The 23,095-nt window shown below is 35.2% G+C and overlaps 3 protein-coding genes across 3 annotated transcripts in view; 1 reads left to right on the forward strand and 2 right to left on the reverse strand.

Moving 5' to 3' along the window:
- Nucleotides 1-2,030: 2,030 nt before the first annotated feature.
- abhd8a (abhydrolase domain containing 8a) lies at nt 2,031-14,212 on the reverse strand. The gene is made up of 5 exons (XM_042712739.1): nt 13,778-14,212; nt 6,410-7,174; nt 5,077-5,247; nt 4,762-4,978; nt 2,031-3,387 (listed from the first exon to the last, which is right to left on the reverse strand). The coding sequence occupies exons 2-5, from the start codon at nt 7,159-7,161 to the stop codon at nt 3,133-3,135; spliced, it is 1,395 nt and encodes a 464-aa protein (XP_042568673.1). The 5' UTR covers nt 7,162-7,174; nt 13,778-14,212; the 3' UTR covers nt 2,031-3,132.
- A 930-nt stretch (nt 14,213-15,142) lies between these two features.
- On the reverse strand, nt 15,143-21,936 carry LOC109052067 (cathepsin Z-like). The gene is made up of 6 exons (XM_042768252.1): nt 21,866-21,936; nt 17,421-17,479; nt 17,168-17,344; nt 16,749-16,869; nt 16,018-16,181; nt 15,143-15,877 (listed from the first exon to the last, which is right to left on the reverse strand). Exons 1-6 carry the CDS (start codon nt 21,934-21,936, stop codon nt 15,771-15,773), a joined length of 699 nt encoding a protein of 232 aa, XP_042624186.1. The 3' UTR covers nt 15,143-15,770.
- The window catches only part of LOC109108950 (piezo-type mechanosensitive ion channel component 2), a 93,141-nt gene continuing 91,929 nt past the window's right edge, over nt 21,884-23,095 (forward strand). Inside the window, 1 exon segment of the mRNA XM_042712750.1 lies at nt 21,884-22,403. Within this exon segment, the coding sequence (XP_042568684.1) occupies nt 22,340-22,403 (64 nt within the window). The 5' untranslated portion in view covers nt 21,884-22,339.

Genomic DNA, 23,095 nt, shown 5'->3' on the forward strand with positions numbered 1-23,095 from the left:
GCTCAGAGGAAAGCGAGGGCTACCATTACCTTAGAAAAGCGTTATTGCTCCTGTCTGTGAATTAGAAACAAGGACTGTCAAATGTCAAAACACACCTAGAATGTTACGCAGCTGTTACACTGTAAACTCAACATGGGTGGTTGCCAGGGGCGTTGCTATGTGATGTTAGTTTTTTAGAATGTTGCTACATGGTTGCTAGGTAGTGGTTACATACTGGCCTGTTTTTTTTTTTTTTTTTGGCCAATGTTAAATAGAGATTCTCAGCATACATGAAATCTTTGGGATATATTTTATTTATCATATTAAAACCATGTAGCTACAAACCCTCTATGATTGTCAGCCATCCTTTCCTCCTATCAAATGTCAGAGAAATCATTTCTATCTCTTTGATAAAGCGGATATGAGCAAAATGCGAAAGGGAAACACATATACTGCTCATTTACACGAGTCACGTGTGCTGTTTTATCTATGAGGTTATGCAGTACAGTTTTGGTCAAAAACACATTGGTTTTTGTTTTCTAATTCACAGGAGTGGCTGCAATAAAATTCATATCATGTGTGAAATGATCTAACTCCGTTTGCATTGCATTACAATGAAACTGTAAATGCAAGTAGCACTTAAATGCATATTTCTGGGTCTGGTGCAACTTAAGCTGAGTGAGCGACAGCTGTGGAATTGTTTATCTTAGAATTTGAGTAAAAACAAAGGAACAACACATGTACAGTAATGCACTTTCAGTGGAAGTCTGCACTGGGAGAAATGCTAAAATATACACCGTTTTGAACATATAGCCACAAGACTTAAATATCATACATGTTAATAATAGAATAGTCTTATTAGAATGTTTGTCTTATTCTGACCATGCAAAATCCAGTAACACTCCACAGAATTGGATTGTACAGTAAGTGCATCACTGTAAATGCGTTTTGTTGTGTTTTTACAAACTGAAGGATGAAACTAAACGACAGCAGGCGACAGATGCCACCCACAGGGCTTCAGGAGTCTTATAGAGGCATTCGCCTGTAATCACTGTAGACAAACTCATTCACCTGTAATTCACTCCGCAATATTTCCTTTATATATCTTAAATTCTTCTATCAATCACACAGCATGTGTGTAAAATAACTGAGCAGATAATAAGGTCTACATTTCTTCTCAACACATCACATTTTTTTTACATTTCCTTCCAGAAGAACGTGTGTTATGTTATTAGTAGTTGAACTGTGAGAATGGAATCAGTGTATTTTATTGTTGTAATGTGTTGATTTGTTGTTGTTAAATGGGAATTTAGTTACACTAGTTTTGTTTGTTTATGAAAAGTCACCAAGGCTGCATTTATTTGATCAAAAATACAGTAAATACAACATTTCAAAATGTGAATATATCTTAAAATTGCTGTGATGCAAAGCTTTTTTTTACTCCACTCTTCAGTGTCACATGATCCTTCAGAAATCATTCTAATATGCTGATTTGCAAACATTTCTGATTATTATCAGTGTTGAATACAGTAGCCGTTGAGTACAGTAACATTTGCAATATAAATCTTTTGTAATAATATAAATATATTTACTGTCAATTTTGATCAATTTAATGCATCCTTGTTGAATAAAAGTATTAATTTCTCTTTAAAATAAAAACTTACTGACTCCAATCTTTTGAGCTGTAATGTTCATGAAAGTCTAGTTCTAACATGAGGATGTTTGAATCGCCTTTCTTTGTCAAGTTATTAATTATTAGTTAAAAACAGCATTTGTGCAAATGACCAGTGGGATTTTAAGTTACATAAACACCTGATAATTTCTCCAATTGATCTGCTCTGATACGTGATCTTTGACTGCATTTATTGCATAAACGTGAGCAGCCTGCAGAGATCTCATGATGTCTGTGTTAATGATGGAGGGTTAGACGGACCAGACCTCCACGTTAATCCATTTTGCCTTAGACTACTTGTTGTCATGGTAACCAGTCGGCTGCATGCCGAAGCCAAACCTCATTCTATTCATAAAATAAACTGACTGTCCTACCTATCAAAAATAATTGCTGACTAGATATTCACAATAACATTTCAATATTAAACTACGATTTTTAAGCAATCCGCTCTGTATGAATGCACCGTGATATTATAGCTTATATCCTGTTTTTCCTCAGCACCGTGTCATGTTCTCTCTCTCTCTCTCTCTCTCTTTCTCTCTCTCTTTCTCTCTCTCTCTGTCTCTCTCTCATTTGCTCTAATGCCCGACTTTCTAGTTGCTAGGAGACAAGTGCATGAAATTTCCCATTGTGACGGTCATTGTTTCCCTTGTCCTGTTTTTATCCTTCCTGTGAACCGACATCTGTGGTTTTGTTTTTAAACTCATACTCATTGTTTCAAGTAAAATGCGTGTGTTCGTTTACAGTACGTTATCTTTTTAAGATGTTTTAACAGGATTGAGTATCTCATAAATCTGTTTTCAGTCGCTCTTGCACTCCAAGCAGTGGATCTGATTTATGAGGGAAGACGTTAAAATGTGTTAGTACGAGTATGACGTGAACACAGATTTTGTACAGACGTCCTTTAAAGCCAACATGAAAACAACCCTGTTATTGTCCAATCACATTGTGCACGATTTATTAATGCTCATTATTTTAAAGTAACAGCTGTTTTTCGTAATTGTACTTTTACTTGTAATGCCCAATATGTCATATTATGGAAGTAAAATAGGTTTTGTGTTGACTTTAAACTCTCTCTTGGGTTTGATCGCACTGTTTTTTTTTATAATTAACCTCAGCAATTTCTTCTCTTTCTCGAACTTCAGTCCTGTCTGGAATCTAGTCACACTTGATTTCCATCATCTGGACGCACATCCAGTCCTTTTCTTTAGACAGCACAAGAAGGAAAGATATTGTCCAAAGGTAGCATAGAGAAACAAAGGCGTCGTGATGTCATAAACCACCATTGTTGGTTTAAAACCAGCTGCTGCTTTTCCCTCATCGCTAGAGAGTCTCTGCAAACCTGTGAATCTTTCTTACCCCCGTCTGGACACCCGCTTGGGCCTTCTGACCAAAAACCAGCTCTCAGCCAAGGTGACGGTTTAACAGCCTGCCATCAACAGCCTTCTGATTGGTTTACCCCAAACACCTCAATCATCAGGTTACTTGTTAAGGGGCTTGTTGACCTTGAGAGTCCCTGTGCTGCTGTTGCTGTTGGCAACGGCGAGCGTCTGGACGGGAGTGGCATCATCGGCTGTGGTCTGGCTAGCTGTTACCATGGTAACCGCATCCTTTTTGGAATTGTCAGGTTCCCAGAGGAAGAACTCATGCAGGAGTGTGTTGACCGTCTCGGGACACTCCATCATCACCATGTGACTGCCTTCCTCAATCACTTTCAGGAACGCAAACAAGAGGATCTGAAAAGAAGACAAATTACCTTTACAAATATTAAAAAAAAAATTTATGTGTGTGTGCATATATACGTATATATATATATATATATATATATATATATTATATATATATATATATATATATATATATATATATATATATATATATATATATATATATATATATATATATATATATTCATTTATATATATTCATTTATATATATTCATTTATATAAAATTGAGTATAATGAAGAGCTGTTCTGCTTGAACTGTCATAACATTTTCTGGTGAAACTTTTTTTTTTTTGTGGGAGCAACAGTGTGCTGACTTTGTTTTGCATTATGTAATTTTTTGGTGATGCACCTATGCTTCAGACATTTTAGGATGTGCATGTTTTTTATGTTTCTTAACATAAAATAAATGATAAAATACATATTTTTAGTAATTTTTGTAAAGTATCATTCATATATAAAATGTATTTATATAATACATATATAAAAGAAATGTATTTCTAAATACTTGTATTAATATGTAAATAGTGTTTATATATATATATATATATATATATATATATATGTGTGTGTGTGTTTTGTTATTTGCATAAAATACATTATGACATTTTTAAATGTGTATATATGTATGTGTATTTATCTAATTTAAATATAAATTACATTTAATTCAAATATTTTCACTCATGTTAAACTAATGTCATATAAATAATATTTAAAGTTTTATAATTTTTGTTGTTGTTGTTGTTGTTTATGTAATTGTTTTTATTCTCAAAGGTGAATCTTGTTATTTGTACTGTATTGCAATTAAAAAATTGTATTTGCAATACAATTTTATTTTAATCATTTATTCATATTTATTAAATCATATTTTAGTCAGTATTTAAGTATTTCTTGCTTGCAAGAAAGTCCTTAAATGTATTGCAAAAATGTTATTAAATTTATTGCAAAAAAAGTCAAAAATTTTATAGCACTAAAGCCCTAAAACGTATTGCAAAAATATCCCAAAATGTATCGCAAAAAGTCCTAAAATGTATTGAAAAAACAATTCCTAAAATTTATTGCAAAATGGTCCTAAAATTTATAGCAAAAATTTTATAAAATGTACTGCAAAAATGTCCTGACATTTATTGCAAAAGAAGTCCTAAAATGTACCGCCAGAAAGTCCTATAATTTATTTCAAGTCCTCCTAAAAAGTAAAACTGTAAAATTTTTGATTTCTTTCCAGTGATTTTTGAGGTGAAATATGACCTGGACATGTTCTTGACAGCTTTCAGGAGCTCTCTGGCAGAGTACATACTTTCAAGTAAAAGTATGTGAATTGTGACACGGCCAAAGAAGGCTCTCTACTTATATTGTCACACAAGAAATGAAGATTTACACAAACCTCTGCCATCCGCTGGTCCTCATCAATCGGCACAAACTTGTCGTGCATGCCGTGCACCAGCAGTATGGGGACGGTCAGCTCGGCGTGGTAAACCTCATCCCCCTCGGGCCAGTACTGACCGCTCATCATCGCTCGCAGAACAAACGGAGACACGTTAAATGCGTTTCCCTCTTTCAGAAGCTGCTTCTCTTTAGCGCCCTGCCTGGCGAAACCAGCTCTGAGTGGAAAACAGAAGAAGAGGCTCGTTTTTAGCATGCTGCAGGTTATGCTCAAACGACTCTTGTTTTTGCAGAAGTTGTAATCTTGGGGTCTTACTTGAGGAAGCTCCAGGCCAAGCAGGGAGACAGACAGTGCAGGACGCAGGAGGGCAGCTGGAAGATGGAGCACAGGCTGGGCTCCAGCGCCGTGGGGCCGCCTCCATTGATCATCACCACCTTATGCACCTGCTCTGGATACTCGTGTGCCAGGAACGTACAGAACGACACCCTGCCAGTAAGAAGCACAAGGCTGCTGTGAATTATAGAATTACAGTAGCAGTCGAGGTTTGGCAAGCTTGACTAAATCAGTATTATTTTAGTATTATTTATATAATATTGTGGTGTATATAGTCATATTTTTTCATGCTTGTTTTATTTTCATATTTTCAGTTTGCACTTTTTGCACTTTTATTAGTTTATATATCAAAATCTGTATCTATATTTATTAGTATATATATATCTATATATTTCAATCTAACTTTAAGTTAATTTGTGCCTAATAATTTTAGTACATATTTATTTATATTAATGAAAGCAGTTATTAATAGTTTTAGTTTTAGCAATATTTATACACTATTATAGTATTTATTCATTTTTCCCCCCTTTTTTTCAGTTCTCAGATTTTATTAAATTTGTGTAATTTTTATTAGTTTTTATTAAAAATTTTCAGTGGAATATAATACAACATAAGTTATTCAGCTTTATTTATATTAACAAAACCAATGATTAATAGTTTAGGTTTAGCTAACTATAACAACTGTAAAACCTTTCTAAAAACCTTTTTTTTTTCAGATGAAGGTTTCTGCTTGTGCTTTTATTATTACGCTACCGGTCAAAAGTGTGGAATAAATATATATATACATATATATATATATATATATATATATATATATATATATATATATATATATATATATATATATATATATATATATATATATAGAAGTGTCACCAAGGCAGCATTTAATAAATTAAAAATAAGAATGAAGACTGGAGTAATGATGCTGAAAATTCAGCTTTGATCACAGGAATAAATGACATTTTACTATATAAGCACTTAAAAAAAATGTGTAATAATATTTCACAATATTATTGTTTTTACTGTATTTTTGAGCAAACCAAGGCAGTTGCAAGCTTCTTTCAACAACTTAAAAAAACTTAGATATAAAATATGTATAAATAGAAATGGATGAGCTGGAGCGGATAGTGAAGGAAAGAGCATAATCAATATTCCTCCAGCAGTGTTTAAAAAAACATCCCAGGATGCACCTCATGAAGCAGATTTTGGTAATTTCTCATCATTCTCCTGCTGTTTTAGCAGATTAAAATGAATCATCAGAAATGAGTGTCCATGTTTTGACAGATACTGTATAGTGCAAAAAAGTGTTTACCCGTAGGAGTGACCGATGAGGATGTTCCGTTTTCTCGAGTATCTCTTAAATATGGCGCGCAGGTCCTCGGCGAGGGCGTAGAAGGTGTACGCCGCCGCTATCTGAGGGGCAGTGCTGGCGCCGTGTCCCGCCAAATCCGGGGCGATGACCTCATAACCCAGCCGCGAAAAGAAATCCAGCTGACTCCCCCAGATGTGCAGCGAGCCGCCCACGCCGTGGATGAAGAAGAGCGCCACGTCCGAATGCGTCCCCTTACAGCTGCTGATGCAGCGCTCGGTGTCGATCAGCACGGTGCGCTTGGGTCTCCGCCGCCGGCGTCTGGGCGGGGGGGCCGGCTTTTGCTGGTCTGAGGTGGGAAGAGGCGGAGCGGGTTTGGAATCGGGGGATGAGGGCGCCGTGGTGTAATCGGACAGCTCCACCTCGACTGTGCTGCACTGCTCCACGTCTCCGTTCTGGCACTGCAGGATCTCGGAGTGGAGGACGTCGCCCAGGTTCTCGATCACCAGCTGGCCGTTGCGGTACACCGTGATCTTGCGCTTGCAGTGGACGCTGCTGCCCGCTTCTGGTTGAGCTTCCGTCGTAGCGGGCCGTTCAGGGAGGATGTGGCGAACGCGCAGCACCCGACCCGGCTTCACCTCCACAAACTCGAATCCGTCAGCCGGCTTGCCGTCGGATGATTTGACCGGCAGCACAACACTGGTGGTCTTTCCCATCAGACAGCAGAAGATGCTCTCGGTGATGCTGGTCAGCATGGTGGTGCTTTACCTGAGGACATACAATTAAACACAGTCTGCTTAGTCTGAACCTTATCTTTCAAATTACAACCATTTCCTCTCAGTTACATAAAATCAAAACTGAGCCTTTTTCCTTGGGCCGGAAGTTCCTTGGGCCAGAATTACGAAAATCTTAGGAAAACTGATTTTTTTCTAAGTGTAATTCTTGACAAAATTCTTTAGTAGCTCTCAAACTTTTTTTTCTCTGAATAAAATTACTTATTATAAATACATTAAATGATTTTCTTTTGTCTTGTTTTTCTGGTACAAATATCTAAACATTCTTAAATTAACACATTTATTTGAAAAGCAAAATGACATAAGATATTAAGTCTAGTCTTCTGAGCAATTTATTAAAATTAGGTGAGTTTCTGTTTAAAACAAGAAAACTATCTGGCAGTAGGGTAAGAAAAATAATCTGGATTCTCTGTTAATTGTTTTATTTTTCTAACCCCATTATAAGATTTTTTTTTTTTTTAATTGGTTTTAAGCAAAAACTCATTTAACTTTTATATACAGTATTTGTACTATTTAACAAGACAAAACTGCTGAGTAAGAATAATGTTTTGCAGTGTAGCTACTGCTCATTACAAACATCCAACAATATCATCATATCCTGTATACCAAAAGAATAGTATACCAAAATTGTAATAATATCTAAAGTTGTGGTGCTTAATATTTTAAATTAAGTAAATTTTTGGAATTAATGCTAACTTTTTTTCTTAGGTTAGAAAATAAAAAGAAAATATTTACATTTTATTAATAATAAAATTAGAATATTTTTTTCTTCAAAGGGTGAAATCTAGCCCAAGGTGTTATTTTGACTGATTTATCAGTTATTATTATGTTTGTCTTCATAATCTTAAATCAAAATTTAATATTTTTTTTAATAACTCTGTAATGACTTTACAGACTTTTTTAAGTCCTTGTTTAGGGGTCATTTGTTCGATAGATCCCCATAAATCAATGCATCTACATCTTATTTTTTCTCACTGAATTTTTTGTTTTACTCAGAAGTTTACTTCAAAACTGAAGTGACCGTTCACCAATCACAGGTCAGTCCATTACCACAGATGTTCTCCGTTAAAGTTTCTGCATTTAGTCCAGGATCAGGAGGAAACCAGTCCATGCTGTTCTGCTGCTGAGTAACTTTCACCCAGTTTAAATATTCCTAACATCATTTTAGGGCCTGTTGCACTAATGCGGTGTAATTTCATTACAGTGGATATCTTGTCAAACCCCCTCTGGTCTTTGTGTGGAGCTGCACAAAAGAAGTGCTGCATTGCCGTTCCTGTGAGCGACGTTATGACAGCTGCTGTCAGCAGGGCTTTCACAAAGACACCATGAAAAATGCAAACTACACTGCAGAGAAAGATCCAGAGAGACACTGGAGCTCATAGGAAAGAACATTACAAAAATAATGCCTTCTGTTTCTTCTAGACAACAATGAGAGAAAATGGAGAAGTCTCCTACTTCTCAGATGTAGGAAAAGGACCCCAGCAGTCTCGCACGTCGTCTCTAGTGTCTCTCGTGTCAAATGTTTCTCATCAAATTTTTCCAAATGATCTAAGCTGCTATTCACATTCATTTTTAGCATTTACTCGCCTTCAAGCCATCCGAGATGTAGATGAGTTTGTTTCTTCATCAGATTTGGAGAAATGTAGCATTGCATCAGTGTCTCATCAATGGATGCTCTGCAGTGAATGGGTGCCGTCAGAATGAGAGTCCAAACAGCTGATAAAAACATCACAATAATCCACAAGTAATCCACACCACTCCAATTCATCAATTCATGTCTTGAAAAGTCAAAAGCTGCGCGTGTGTAAGAAACAAATCCATTGACTAATTATACGAGTCCATAATTTTGCTTCCTCCATTGAAAAAGTCCATCTCCTGTTGTTGTCTCACATCAAAATCCACACACGTATTTATTTCTGCTTGTAAACAGTACTTGATCTGAGACGATTTCTCTCTAGATTCAGATGAGATGACTTTTTACTGGAGAAAGCAATTTTATGGATAGGTATTAGCCAGAAACAAACATGCAGCTTGGGGATTACTTACATTACTTGTGATGTTTTAATCAGCTGTTTGGACTCTCATTCTGACGGCACCCTTTCACTGCAGAGGATCCATTGCTGGAACACTGATGCAATGCTACATTTCTCCAAATCTATTCTTATGATGAAACAAACTCATCTACATCTTGGATGGTATGAGGTTGAGGGCATTTCCAGCAAATTAAATAAAAAATTTCAAGTTAACTATTCCTTTAAGAGAGTCAATTCTGATTAAATAAATTCCCCCAGAAGTGTGAGAAACTATGAAAGTAAGTATTAAAGAACATCTCAAAATGCACACACACTGACCCATGCAAATAACCGCAGTAAAAGCATGCTTCAGTAGGAATAGAGTGCGCTGCATGTTGCTTGGATCTTGCCAACGGCATCCTAGTAGAGAAAATGATTCACATTGTGACCTAGACAAGGATCTAAAAATAGCCCGGGTTCTTCCAGTGTGCTTCCCTTGGGTACAAATGGAGAAAACGACCCCTATAGAACGTGACTAAAGTGATATTTGCATATGTATGAATATAAATGCATCTGTGTAGCTGTGATTGTTTCTTAGTAGTAAATGATGTTCCTGAATTAGGTTACTGCTAGTGAATATTTACAGTGGTTGAGTTCTGTGCCAGCTGAATTAGACACAGTCACACCGAGGGCAATGAAAGATTAAAACAGACAGCTGCTCAGTATGTTGGATGCATCCTGGATAAGTGACATACATAGACTGAGCTGAATTATTAGTATGCACACGATTTTCATGCACCATGACTCATGAAATAATAATCGGGCCAGAAGCACACAGTCGCTGATCACAAATAAAAGTGCTTCTGAAATGTTGCTGTATTTTGTATTAGGTGCAATTATCAGTCGTTGCACTGCAAAGATAATCAAAATTAATTATGATGAATTATTTTGCATTGTAAAACATCAATTATTTGAAACAATTGTCAGTCAGAAATGGATAGATTTTGTTACATTTCACAAATAATCACAAAGAAACAGCAAGTAACACATCGAATTAGGCATACAATTTAGAAGTAGAAAGACTAAAATAGCATTTTCTTGTAAAAAGTACTTCAATAATCTTAAAATTATTATTATTTTTGTACAGTATAGCTAGAAATGTCAGTAACACTTTGGTATTGGGACCAATTCTCACTATTAACTAGTTGCTTATTAGCCTGCCTATTATTAACACATTGGCTGTTTATTAGTACTTATAAAGCACATATTGTGCATGACTATATTCTACATCCCTAATCAGATCCCATACCTAAACTTAACAACTACCTCACTAACTATTAATAAGAAGCCAATTAGGAGTTTATTGATGCAAATGTCATAGTTAATGGTTTGTTAATAGCGGGAATTGGACTTTAAAATAATGTATGACCGAAATGTCATATTGCAATATAATTTAATATGGAAATGTAAACAATATGTCAATGTAAGCATAATACTGTACATAAACATGCAAATGCACATGCATAGACAGATGAATTATTCTCTAGTGTAAAAACATTTTCATTTATATTGCAATATACTATGCAAATGTAAATGTTGAAATATGTAATATGTAAACAACTGCGATATTATTTAATATGTAAATTGAAACAATATGCATATGTAAACAATAATGAAATATGTAAATAAATGTACAGTAAATGGGCAGAATATGTTTAAGCCTATATTTGTAGGACTTGTAGGTCTTCAATTGCACTGTAAAATTATTTTTTTAATTTTTTTGAGATTATTGGAGAAGTTTTTCTTCTTACATTTTACGTTTAATTTAATCAATGTGTTACTTTAAGTTTCTGTGTTTGAAATGTACTAACACCATTTTTTTCCAGTTGTCTTGCAGTAGATGGTTGTTATCTGAAGTGTGCAGTTTCACTGAATAAACTCAAAATCCCTGCATGTTTTTTAGTGGTGCTTGCTAATATATTCACAGTCCTCTACTCTACGCTCTGTCTAGCTCTTCTGAAATGTTTTCCTCGTCTTTCACAGCCCTCTCAGTCAGCAGACAGCAGCTTTGACAGACGCAGCAGCTCGGAGCCTCCAGCAGCCAGAGACGCCAGCAAACACATACTCCACCTCTTCTGTCCTTACTGGCCCTTCAGATTCATCTTGAGGGGCGATACATTATTCAGACTGAATGAGAGAAGGGTTTTAGCGGTCATGTATTATTAATCAAACCTAGAGCTTCTTAATGTAAAAATTATTTGAACCACTTTTAACCATAAAACTACTATTTCTAGTTACTGAGGTCATATGCAGGGAAATCTCGAAATGTATTTGGAGGTTAAAATATCAGTACATCACTGTCATGTAGGTATATAACAAAATATCAAAGCAAGTGCTATTTATTTGACTTCACATGTCCACTAAAAATCACGAAAGAAAAGTAAAGATAGTGTAGAGATGCATTGGGGCCATTAAAATTATAACTCTAACCTAATGCAATGATATTCTGGCATTTTTTGAGTGTCCAAGGTTGCTTGGGGTCATTGCATATTCAGATTTACAGTATTTTGTCAAACTCAGAAATGTGATTTTAAAGTCTCGCAAATGTAAAGACCTTCCTGGGTTCTCTAGGAATTGCTGTTTTTGCTGGAGCGATACTCTTGCATTGGCATCTGCAGCGGTGAAAGTGTCAACTTCAGCACCTACACGGAAATCAATGCCGCAGGCTGATTCTGCCATAGTAAATCTCTAGGTATTATACAATGAGGTTATAGAGCTCAGTTTTACGTCCGAGAACTTCTGTCGGTCAAACACAGGGACATATGATTCATTTTTCAATCACAGATTCTAAATTGATTGTTTATTCATGATTGACTAGAAAATCTGAAAACTGAAATTTAGGTTGGTTTTGTGGGTTATGAGTTGATTCCAGTCATCTCAAAATGGCCAAATATTAGCTAATCAGTCGGCATGGCAATAAAATAGGCAGCAGATGCTGTTTCATCTTGATTTCTCAGTCCTCAGTTGTACAAAGGCTTTGTGTGAGGAACAGACAGAAGAGCAATGCCATAAAAGACGAGGAGGAGAAGCCACAGAAGTACAAGCGTTTTGAGGGTGAGCAGATTACAGATTTTTCATATTTGGTAAAACTATTTCTTTAAACTCTAAGGACGCTAGAAAAAAAACTGAGAGCGAGTTTGAAATCCGATGCAACAGTGAGTGATTTGCAGATGGGGAGGAGAACATCAATGCTGCCAATTAGCTAATGATTCTCCTGCATCAGCTGCTGTTTACCACATCACCACAAGAACGCTAATTAGATGAACACCGTGAAAGAACGATGGAAGGAGAGAGGAAAGGTCCTTTCTATTTCATTGTGCTACACTGTACTAATTTAGAATTTTGCAGCAGCAATAATAAAAGAATTGAAATTATTTAGACAAGATATCTTTTTTTTAATGGAGAAAGCAATATTATGGGTAGAGGACTTGTATTTTAGCTGGACGCAACAGGTTTGTAGTCTTAATGATGGATTTGTTTCTTACAAACACGCAGCTTTTGTCTTCTCCAGATGTTAACTGATGGACTGGAGTGTTGTGGATTATTTTGATGTTTTTATCAGCTGTTTGGACTCTCATTCTGACGGCACCCATTCACTGTAGAGCATCCATTGATGAGACACTGATGCAGTGCTACATTTCTCCAAATCTGATGCAGAAACAAACTCATCTACATATTTAATGATCTAAGGCTGAGTAAATTTTCAGCAAATTTTAATTTCTGGGTGAACTGGTCCTTTAAAGCAAAAACCCACCCAAAGCTACAAGAAGTTGAACCTTCAATCTATAGATTAAGCCTATAAATCAAAATGTTTATTTTGCTATTCCTAGTGTGTTAAAGTCAGCTTTGACGTACACTATGAATACACTGCATATTACTGGGAAAAACAGCTTGTTGATTTTATCTTAGTCTTGCTATTGCATATTTCATATAAAGAAATAATTCTATTCATATGTGAAATCCAAAGCAAACTCTTGCACGCATTGCCCTACATTTGCAGAGTGGGAGTGTGTTTTGGTGTGTCATCATTCAGTCTGCAATGCAGGATTGGAGTGTGTAGGAAGACTGCTGTACAGTACATTGCTTAGTAACCTACATTAGGTACAATATGTACAGTCCCAACCAACCCCACATGGGTTTCACTGTGCTGTCATCGAAGCATGCTTAAAATGAAAGTCATTTAAATATGGATGGATGGTGTTTTAATACACGATGCACTGCAATGCATCACTGCAGCAACGATGCCACATTAAGCCTCTTGCAATCACTGTTAATATTGTCTTTTTGCATCCCATAGAGCAAGTTGCAATGGTTTGATCATGCCAAACAATGTAACACTTCTGAACACATCAATGGCATTGATTGATTGGTTGCTGCGCAACGCACGTAGCAGAGATGCAGGTTTGCAAAACACACTGCATACTGCATCACAAACATAGGTAGCTAGTATGCAACCTTACATTCTGCGTATGAATATTAATATGATTTTGAAATATGATTCTTACCTGGATCGATGCTTGTAAGACGAATCGGATTTGCAAGCTCAGTAAATGATGCACAAATATTTGATAGAGGATTTATGATCTTAAAAACAATAAAAGCAATTATAATGCCTCTAATCTGTCAATTCAGCCCGTTGATGGTATTTAAACGGATTCTGCAGAGCAGACGAGATATGTTTGGCATCCTCATTCTAATCTAGATTTACGCCATTTGAAATCAAATTAAAGCAAACGCATGCAGGTGCACAGAGATCAAATGATGCATCTTAATAAAAGCGATCCGATGGCATCCAGAGTTGAGCTGCGGAGAGAGACAGAAGAGGGCTGCGCCTCTCAGCATCCTCACAGCGGGGTAATTATTCAACCCAGTGCCCTTGTTTTCTCCTGCAGCCGGGAACCATGTCTTGGTTCGTGTTGTGTTTGACTGACAGGGGATTTAACGAACTGCAGGGCTTCCTTCAGTCAGTTCTGACCAATGCAGTGTCTGCCAGTGCTGTTGCTAAGCCCAGATGAGAGAGAAAGCAAACGAGAACCAGTTTCTACCTCAGAGTCAGGCATCACGTATAAACATATGCCCTGAATACATTACCTTAAAGGAATTTCTGTCGGGAATTTTTTTTCTTCCATTTTTTTTCTCCAGTTGTTAGTAAATTAAACTTTAAAGCAAGTATTTATTACTTTATTATGTTTACCCTAATAACTTGTGTGTGTATGTGTATATCTATATCTATCTATCTATATATATATATATATATATATATATATATATATATATATATATATATATATATATATATATATGTGTATATATATATATATATATGTGTGTGTGTGTATGTGTGTGTGTGTGTGTGTGTGTGTGTGTGTGTGTGTGTATGTATATATGAAAATACTAATTTTGTTAAATTATATTCGATCGTAGCGCAAACTACTCGAGCAGTTGCCATAGTTACCATGTCAGGCAAACGCGACTTCATATATATAGAGAGAGAGAGAGAGAGAGAGAGCGCATATGATAATTAGGTATATTTTTCCTTCACAAATTTTCTTGACTAATGCTTTCAGGTGCTTTGTGTTTATATAGCATTGCAAAATTATTGTTCAAATTATAATTATTCTCATGATTCTAATTAAATTATCATTACTGTAATACAGCAGTAGAAATCATCTTGTTTAGACACAATGACTTTAAAATAAAGTCCACATAAATTAAAGGCAAACAACAAATACTGCCCTGATGCAGAAATGTTTTACATTTATTTTACTGTATTTTTTCTCTCTTGATTTTATACAGCAGGAGTCTTCATCCTTCTCACCAAGTGCCCCACTGATGAATAGAGAGACGGCTGTTGCACTGTAAGTCTGGCATTTAATAACACAAACATGCATTCATGTATTTGCATGCTTTATGATCTGTACATTGCAAAGTCATTATGAAAAAAAAAAAAATACAATGGAGGTCAATGGCTACAGTCAACTGTATGCATACCAAAATTCTTCAAAATATCTTCTATTGTGTTCAACAGAAGAAAACAACTTCAGGGTGATTAAATCATGACAGATTTAATTTCATTTTTGGGTAAAAAAAATCCCTGATTTTTTAACAGGTTAGTGTTCTGTTTAGAACAAAAACAAATATATTAAAATGCAATTATAGGCAGAGTTCAGATTTATGATGTGCAATATTTCAATATTAAATTCAAGTTTCCAACCTTTTAAACTCCCAAGTGTTTGGCAAATTTTACATGTTGATTTTTAACAAAATAATTAAGTATCACTTAATTGTGTACTATCACTCATTTTCATTCTCACTCTACGACAAACATTTTAATGTAACATTTCCCATGTTTGATATGACAACAATTATTTACACCCAGAACACAAGAAGACTTATATTTCTTAGCAATTATAAATAGTGTCAATGTTGCTCGGTGAGGTCTGATCCCAGTCAATCCTAATTCAATGAGAGGGACTGCTCCAGATGGCTCCTCCTGATCTATGTAAGGATCGTGTCTCCGTGTACACAGTCGTGCTCCATGGCCAGATTGTACCAGTTTCCTTTCCCTCCCTTATATGCACTGGTGACAATCCTGGCCCAGCCCCCTATAAACACAACACACAGAGTTTAATCACAGCCATTCTAATGGACTTCAAGAAAAGGTTTATGTGATCAGTTTACATTTACATTTATGCATTTAGCAGTTGCTTCTATCTAAAGTGACTTACGATAGAGCTGCATAAGCAATTCCACCAGAGAGGAGAAGTATCGGTCCAGTATTCGGTCCCGTCCTCTGTGATGCTCCATTCTGCCTCTGAGATGATGTGATTCGGCATGGACAGAATGTGAAATTCGGCAAAAACTCCTCTATCATATGCCTCCAGGCCTTTAGTGGCCATTTTTGCACAGCTACAACACAGAGAAATAGAGAAACTGTTCTGATAACTGCAAAGTTCTTCTGTACTGACAAAATTGAGCTGAAATTTCATTAAAGCTTTTTAAAAATAGCTTGAATTGAATTATAATGCACCAACTGTAAACCGGTGTTACTTTTATCATTGAGATACTGTACTATTATAGTTTTTATTAATATTTTGAATTCGTAAATCTTTTTTATTTAGGTTTTAGTTAAAGTTTTGGTAACTTTGTCGTGTTTTTATCTTTTTAAATATGTTTATATAGTTTTATTAATCTTTATTTCAGTTGTAGTTATTTTAGCACATTGTTAAACTAAATGAAAATACTAAATATTGCCATTGCAACTTACCAATATAAATATATTATTTTATGTCAACTGTTTTTATGGTTTTAGTGAACTATAATAACCATGCTGTAAAAACTGTTCATGAACTATAGCCAAATATTTTGATCATTTGCATCATATTGTTTTTGCTGCCATTGAGGCCCAACAGTAAGAGTGTTGTGGTTTACTATTTTAATTTATATCTAACTCAAAACATGGGCTGTAGAACCTGCCTGACTGGCCCATTTTTGTAAATCTCAGCCTTCATTCGGTCTCGTCCTGAGACGTCTCCATAATCTTGGAGAATTGTGACTTTATATCTTGCATCAATGAGTTTATATCTCTCACAATTCTAACTTTATATCTTATAATTCTGACTTTTTCTTTCTCAGAATTACGAGTTTATATCTTGTGTTTCTGAATATTTTCTTAGAAATGCACGTTTATCTCACAATTCTAACTTTGTGTCTCGCACTTCTGACCCTTTTTCTTACATTTGCGAGGAAAAAGTCAAAATTGTGATATAAAAAGTCCATTTTGGAATTACCTTTTAATTTTTTTTTTTTTTTTTTTTTTTTATCCTATGGCGGAAATGGGCTTCCATACATTTTCAAAGCATCTCATGCCATTGCATAGTTTGGTGTCTTTCTTAGATTTCGGGTCTGATAATTATTGCAGGTCTCGTCAGGAATGCCCTGCTCATGTGCATATGCATACACGCCCATATGATCTCCACCATAGCACGAGCCTGCCCCTCCACAGTCAATCACATTCTGCACTGACAGGTAAGCAGAAGGCCACGTCCCTTTCCTCTTGATGTTGATGCGATCTGAATTTAAGATTCATGTGTTTGACCTGAATGTTCTGTCCTCTATTACACTTTACTCTAGTGTCCTGAGTCTGACCTGCGAGTGAGCTGGTGGCACCCATGGCCCAGCAGGACTGCTGAACTTCAGTAAATCCTCTCGTTGTGCAAGAACAGATTCAGCAGAAATATAACCCGAAACACAGCAGAAGCCATGCTGAATGTTAGACGCATCAGAAAGAGTTTGAGCGCCCTCTGCAGCACTGGACAGAATGTATGCACCATTATCTGTTTTACTGTACATACAGTAGCAAGCACATTTTTGAACTTCTATAAATGTGTCACTGCTAAACTATTTCAGTGAGTTAAAAACAAGTTAAAAAGCTATTAAACCCTTTATATTAATGGATTTGTTAACCCATAACATTTTTTTCTATTACACAGAAAACCGATCCAACCTACAGTAAATACATTTTTCTTATTTCACAGTAGAGTATTACTAAAAGTGAAACTGAAAGCTGCACATCAGTCTTAAAAGGTTTCATAATCCCCCTGCAATGCAGCTAATGAGCACATTTGTCATTTAAGGCATTTAAAAGTGTTTTGAGATCCATGAATTTTAGAGAAAGCTCCTTCTGAGGATGAGCTGTTGTTTATTTGATGGTACTAAAATGCTGTAAAGCACAACTTATTTATATCAAGAATAACTGTTGGTTCCCCATGTTTGGTTTAGTTCGTGTTTCACACATAGACTGTATAAAACAGGTTTTACAGTAGAACTTCTACATTTTGAAGGATTGACGTTGTAGTGAATCATTCTCACCAGCAGGTGGCAATAAAATGCTGTAAAATAATTTTTAGTATTTCAAGCATTTAGTAACCTTAGCATACAGTAGTATTTTAGTATATGTTGTATCTTAATATTTTTGGTTAATTCTAAAAATGTATGTTAATATATTTTAAAATATATTAAAACTAGCTTAACTGCTGTATTAAGCAGAATGTAAGTGACTGAGAGGTTCATCATAATACGTGTTTGGAGTTTCTTAACAGGAAGTTTGCGTCTGTCGTTTCTTGATCTAACTTTTGTGTAATTAAATTATGGACAGTACTGATAAGTGTGGGACGTTGAAGTTGTAGTTGAAGTAGTTGTTTCTCTCGCTTCCACCTGCACTTCATCATATCCTCTCAGTTCAATTCATGTGTGTCTCCAGACTCTGTCATAGAGATGAGAGCTTTAGTTTTATGATGACCAGAATGTAAACTGACAAGATTAAAGTCTTTCAGAGGAAACAGAAGGAAATACAGCCTCCATAAAGATCACTGAGACCCCTGTGATGAATGTTCACTATACCATACTAACATACTGTGTTTTGCAGCATGTGTAGCATGCATAATAGTATGGACATTTTCTCAAGTCAAAATAACCATATTTATTTCTGAGACTATATATATATATATATATATAAATGTTAAAATATTTCATAAAAATAAATTATATACATTTTCAATTTAACAAAGTACATGTATAGTAAGATAATGTCAAAATTTAGTTTATAGAAGTTAATAATATAAATATGCATTATATAAATTATAATTAAAAAAAAAAGAATTACAAAGTAATTAAAATATTAAAAAATTAAGTTATATACATTTTCAATTTGTAAAGAAATGTACAGTACGATAATGTCAATTAGAAGTTAATAGTATAAATATAAATTATGTAAGTTATAAATGATAAAAATTACAACAATTTAATGATATAAATTTTCACTTCAACAAGAAAGCACATGTATGTGTCAAGTCAAGATTACGTTTATAGAAGTTAAAAGTAAGAAATACTTAAATTTACAGTGAAAATTTTATTTGCCAAGAAAATGCACGTACTTTTACGTTTAAGTATTGTTAATGTAATTACTTGTTTTTTATCGACATTTTATTAATTGATTGACTGATTAATTGTAAATAAAGTCATGAGTCCTACATTTCCAGAACATCATTTTCATCAAGTCATGTGTTTTTCTGTTTTAGTACATGTTTTATTATGGTGTTTATCATTATGGGTATATTTAAAGCAGATTTTAGTAGTTCAGGTATGCTGATATATTAACATTACATTAATTAATGATATGAAATCTACAGGCACTAGCCTGTCATCCCATAATGCCTGTCATTTTGTGACCATTTTTTTAACAGTGATTTTTTACTGACAATTACAGTGGACTTTTGTGAATTGATTTATGATTATTTATGATTATTATTATTGTTATAGTCATATCATTTTGTAAAGAATTATTATGTATATTTCTTAATGCATTGTGTATTAATCTTTCTCTTATTCACAGTAACACTATCTCATAGATACGAACATTTGTCTATCTTTGGGCACAGGACGGACAAACTTTAAAACTTAAAAGCATCAGTCGGCTCTCAGATGCTAATTCTAATTGTACTGATGGCTAAAGACTCATTAATAATGCAGAGATGTAAAGGTGGTTGGTGGTTAAGAGGTTGTCATCAATGTTTTAGGGCTCTGATGAAGATGAGAATGATGATGTTCTGAAGAAAGTGATACCTGGAACACCAAGCCTAATGTAAAGATGTGCGATTACTTAAGGGCACTGAAGAAACAGGGTCATGTGACTAGTACAGATAACATGCTGTGATTGGCTGATCATACACTCATTCCAGCACAGAGGAATCCATTAGTGATATTCCTAGTTGTGGTGTTTTTTACCAGCTCATTTTCTTTAACATGAAGTGTGTAAATCTTGCTGTCATGATGCTAGAATGTTGTATGTTCAGAGTCAGTGTTAATGTAGTACTGTTGAAATACTTTTATATGTTTCATTTTCTTTGTTGTTATGGTCATTTTGTTGTGTTTTTGTAATTTGTATTAGTTTTTTTTTTTTTTTAATATGTCTGTATAGTTATTAATTTTTCGTTTAATAAATTAAAGGTTTAGTAATTTTAGTACATCAAACTAAATGAAATGAAAATGAGAATAAGCTTTGTCAACTAGCTGAAATTAAATTATTTTAGTATTTCAAGTAGCAAAAATGTTGATTTTATGGTTTCAGTTAATACAGTGTCAGTAACACCAAAAAACATTTCTAAATGAGTAAGTAGCACAGCGTGATCAACTGTGTCAAACGCTGCGATTAAATCTAGGAGAATCAGAATTTCTAAATGATTGAGGAGAATGTTATAGTCAATTGTGTCGAACGCGACCCTGAAATCTCATAGAAACTAAGACAACATGTGAACTTGAATCCATGGAGAGAAAAATATCATTAGTAGGTTAATAATGCAAACTCAGTGCTATGCAAATGTCTGAAATTGATCTAAGATGTCTAAGTGTTATGAAATTTAAAACTAAAAATCATAAGATAAATATATTGTTAACTGAAATAAAATGAAATAAGCAAATAAACACCCAAGCAACGATCCTAGAAAGCACAGAGCAGCACTCAGAACAGGGTTATTATAGTTAAATTGGTTCAAATCTTACCTTTCAGACCGTAGACAATTTGATTTCCTGGGTGGATGTCATTCCAAAGTCGGTTCAGTTCAATTTGGTGTCCCACAGGGTTCCATTTTGAGCCCCTTACTTTTAAGTGTGTACATCTTTCCTCTTGGTCAGCTTCTTAGGTCTTAAGTTCCACTTTTACGCAGATGACACCCAGATTTACATTCTTTCTAAACCTTGTGATACTGCAGCTATTTGCTCTATTGCACACTCTGGAAATGGATCAGAGACAGGCTCAATCTTTAAGCATTTTCAAATCTGCTCTTAAAGCCCATTCTTTCAGAATAGCTTTTAAGTGATTTCTCTGTATCATATGTATTGTTTTTTTTTTTTTTTTTTACTTTTACTTAAAAATCCAAAAAATTCTAACCTATCATTGAAGTAAAACAATTAAAAGTGTGGGGGTGGGGATCTCATTATGAAATAAATGTTTTTCTATAGTTCACACTGGCCACAACTATTCAATGACTGGCACCCAATTATTGCAACGTCCTTTTCCCAAGATATCAGAGTTTTCTCCTAATGCCTGATGAGTTTAGAGAACACCTGACAAGATCAGAGACCATTCCTTCATACAGAATCGCTTAAAAAAGCTCTTAAAAATATATATATATTTTTTTTTAAATAAAAATAAAAACTTTTTGACCCCATGATTTTGGAATAGTAGCCTATACTTGGAAAGCTGCTCTACCAATCAAAAAAAAAAAAAAAAAAACTTTAATATTTTGTTTCTGATTTGTTTGGTAACCTTTTGTTCCTAAAGTTTAGTTAAAAACAAATCTGTCTTGAATTAATTTTTAATTGGTCTAACCATCCATTTATTCGACTGGCTCATATTATTTCCCAGTTAAAATAAATAAATAAAAGTGCATGACTCTGATAAAATCTTTTCTAGAAGCCCTTTGTAATGATGATGAGTTCCTAATAAAACAGCAGTCATATGGAGCGTCTCTCAGGGTTCGCAGGCCGCGCCCCCCACGGCCGCTGATTGGACGCGCGCTCCATCACTCACGAACGGGCGCTTGTCATTGACCGGAACGCTTTCAGAGCAGCTGTGTGGAGATGGAAGTGAGGACGCCTTCGACATGAGTGACTTTAGGTGATCGAGGGACAGTTTATTTAGCTTTAAAGAACTTGAATCAGTCCGATTCGCTCTGGTGCCACAGGATACGAAGAGATTTTGATATTTTTCCAGGATTCACGCGGTTCTTCGGACGCATCATCCCGCGCGCGCTCTGGCGCAGGAGAAAACCAGGACTTTGCGCAAACGAACACCACATCTCCATATCATCATGAGTTAGATCAAACACCTTCACCCACTCAAGGCACACATAAAGCACTTTTTTAAACAAAGGGAGTCCTTAACTGGAAGTTTTCGTGCAGGGCGCATGGAGGAGCCGGTGTAAAGGTGCTCGAAGGATGCCGTCCCGTCCCGGGTTCAGGACATCTGGCCGCTGGATGCTGCAGTTTGTCCTCCTCATCTGAGAGCGATGGCTACTGAGGTGGTGTGTGGTCTGATCTTCAGAGTGCTGTTGCCAGTGTGTCTGGCTGCAGGTAAGAGTCTCCATCGACACTTGTTTTCAGTCTTTGCTCCTGTTAAGGGTTTAGGTGGTTTTGCGTCGGTGTTCAATGTGGAGATGCGCAGTTTCTCCGTTACGCGGCAGGTGCGGATGATCACGCAGCTCTTGATCTGTCAAATACTGTTTGAATTCAAGTAGAATATAGATCAAAAATGTTTTACAAAGACAGAAGTTCATATAAACTGACATTTTGTTAAGAATAGAAAAGTTTGTATATGTAGAAGGGGGCTTTGCCCATCATCATAATGCTATATATATTTGATATTTTTCCGTATTCATAATTTCCCTAGTTTTCTACACATATAAATCACATATATTCCGGGTTCAAATAATGTTTCTAAATATTGTAGTACTGCGTTATTATATGCATACCAATTTACAAAGTAAGTGTTAAAAAGGCTGCTTTTGCGCTCAAAGAAAGTGTGCCAGGAAAACTTTTACACTCAAGTAAATTTCGCAAAGAAACAGAAGGTACTCCAGTAATCTTTGTCTTATTCATAATTTCTAAACAACATTCAATAAATTACCAATGCAATGTAAAAAAAAAAAGATACCTAAAAATTTGTGGAAGTGTTACCAACATACTGTACAAAACCACTGCTACCGAAAAATGTGTATATGTTTTTAAAATGGTGTATTTAATTTATATTATTGGACTTTTGACTC

The sequence above is a fragment of the Cyprinus carpio genome, chromosome A2, assembly GCF_018340385.1.
Source record: "Cyprinus carpio isolate SPL01 chromosome A2, ASM1834038v1, whole genome shotgun sequence".
Taxonomy (NCBI): domain Eukaryota; kingdom Metazoa; phylum Chordata; class Actinopteri; order Cypriniformes; family Cyprinidae; genus Cyprinus; species Cyprinus carpio.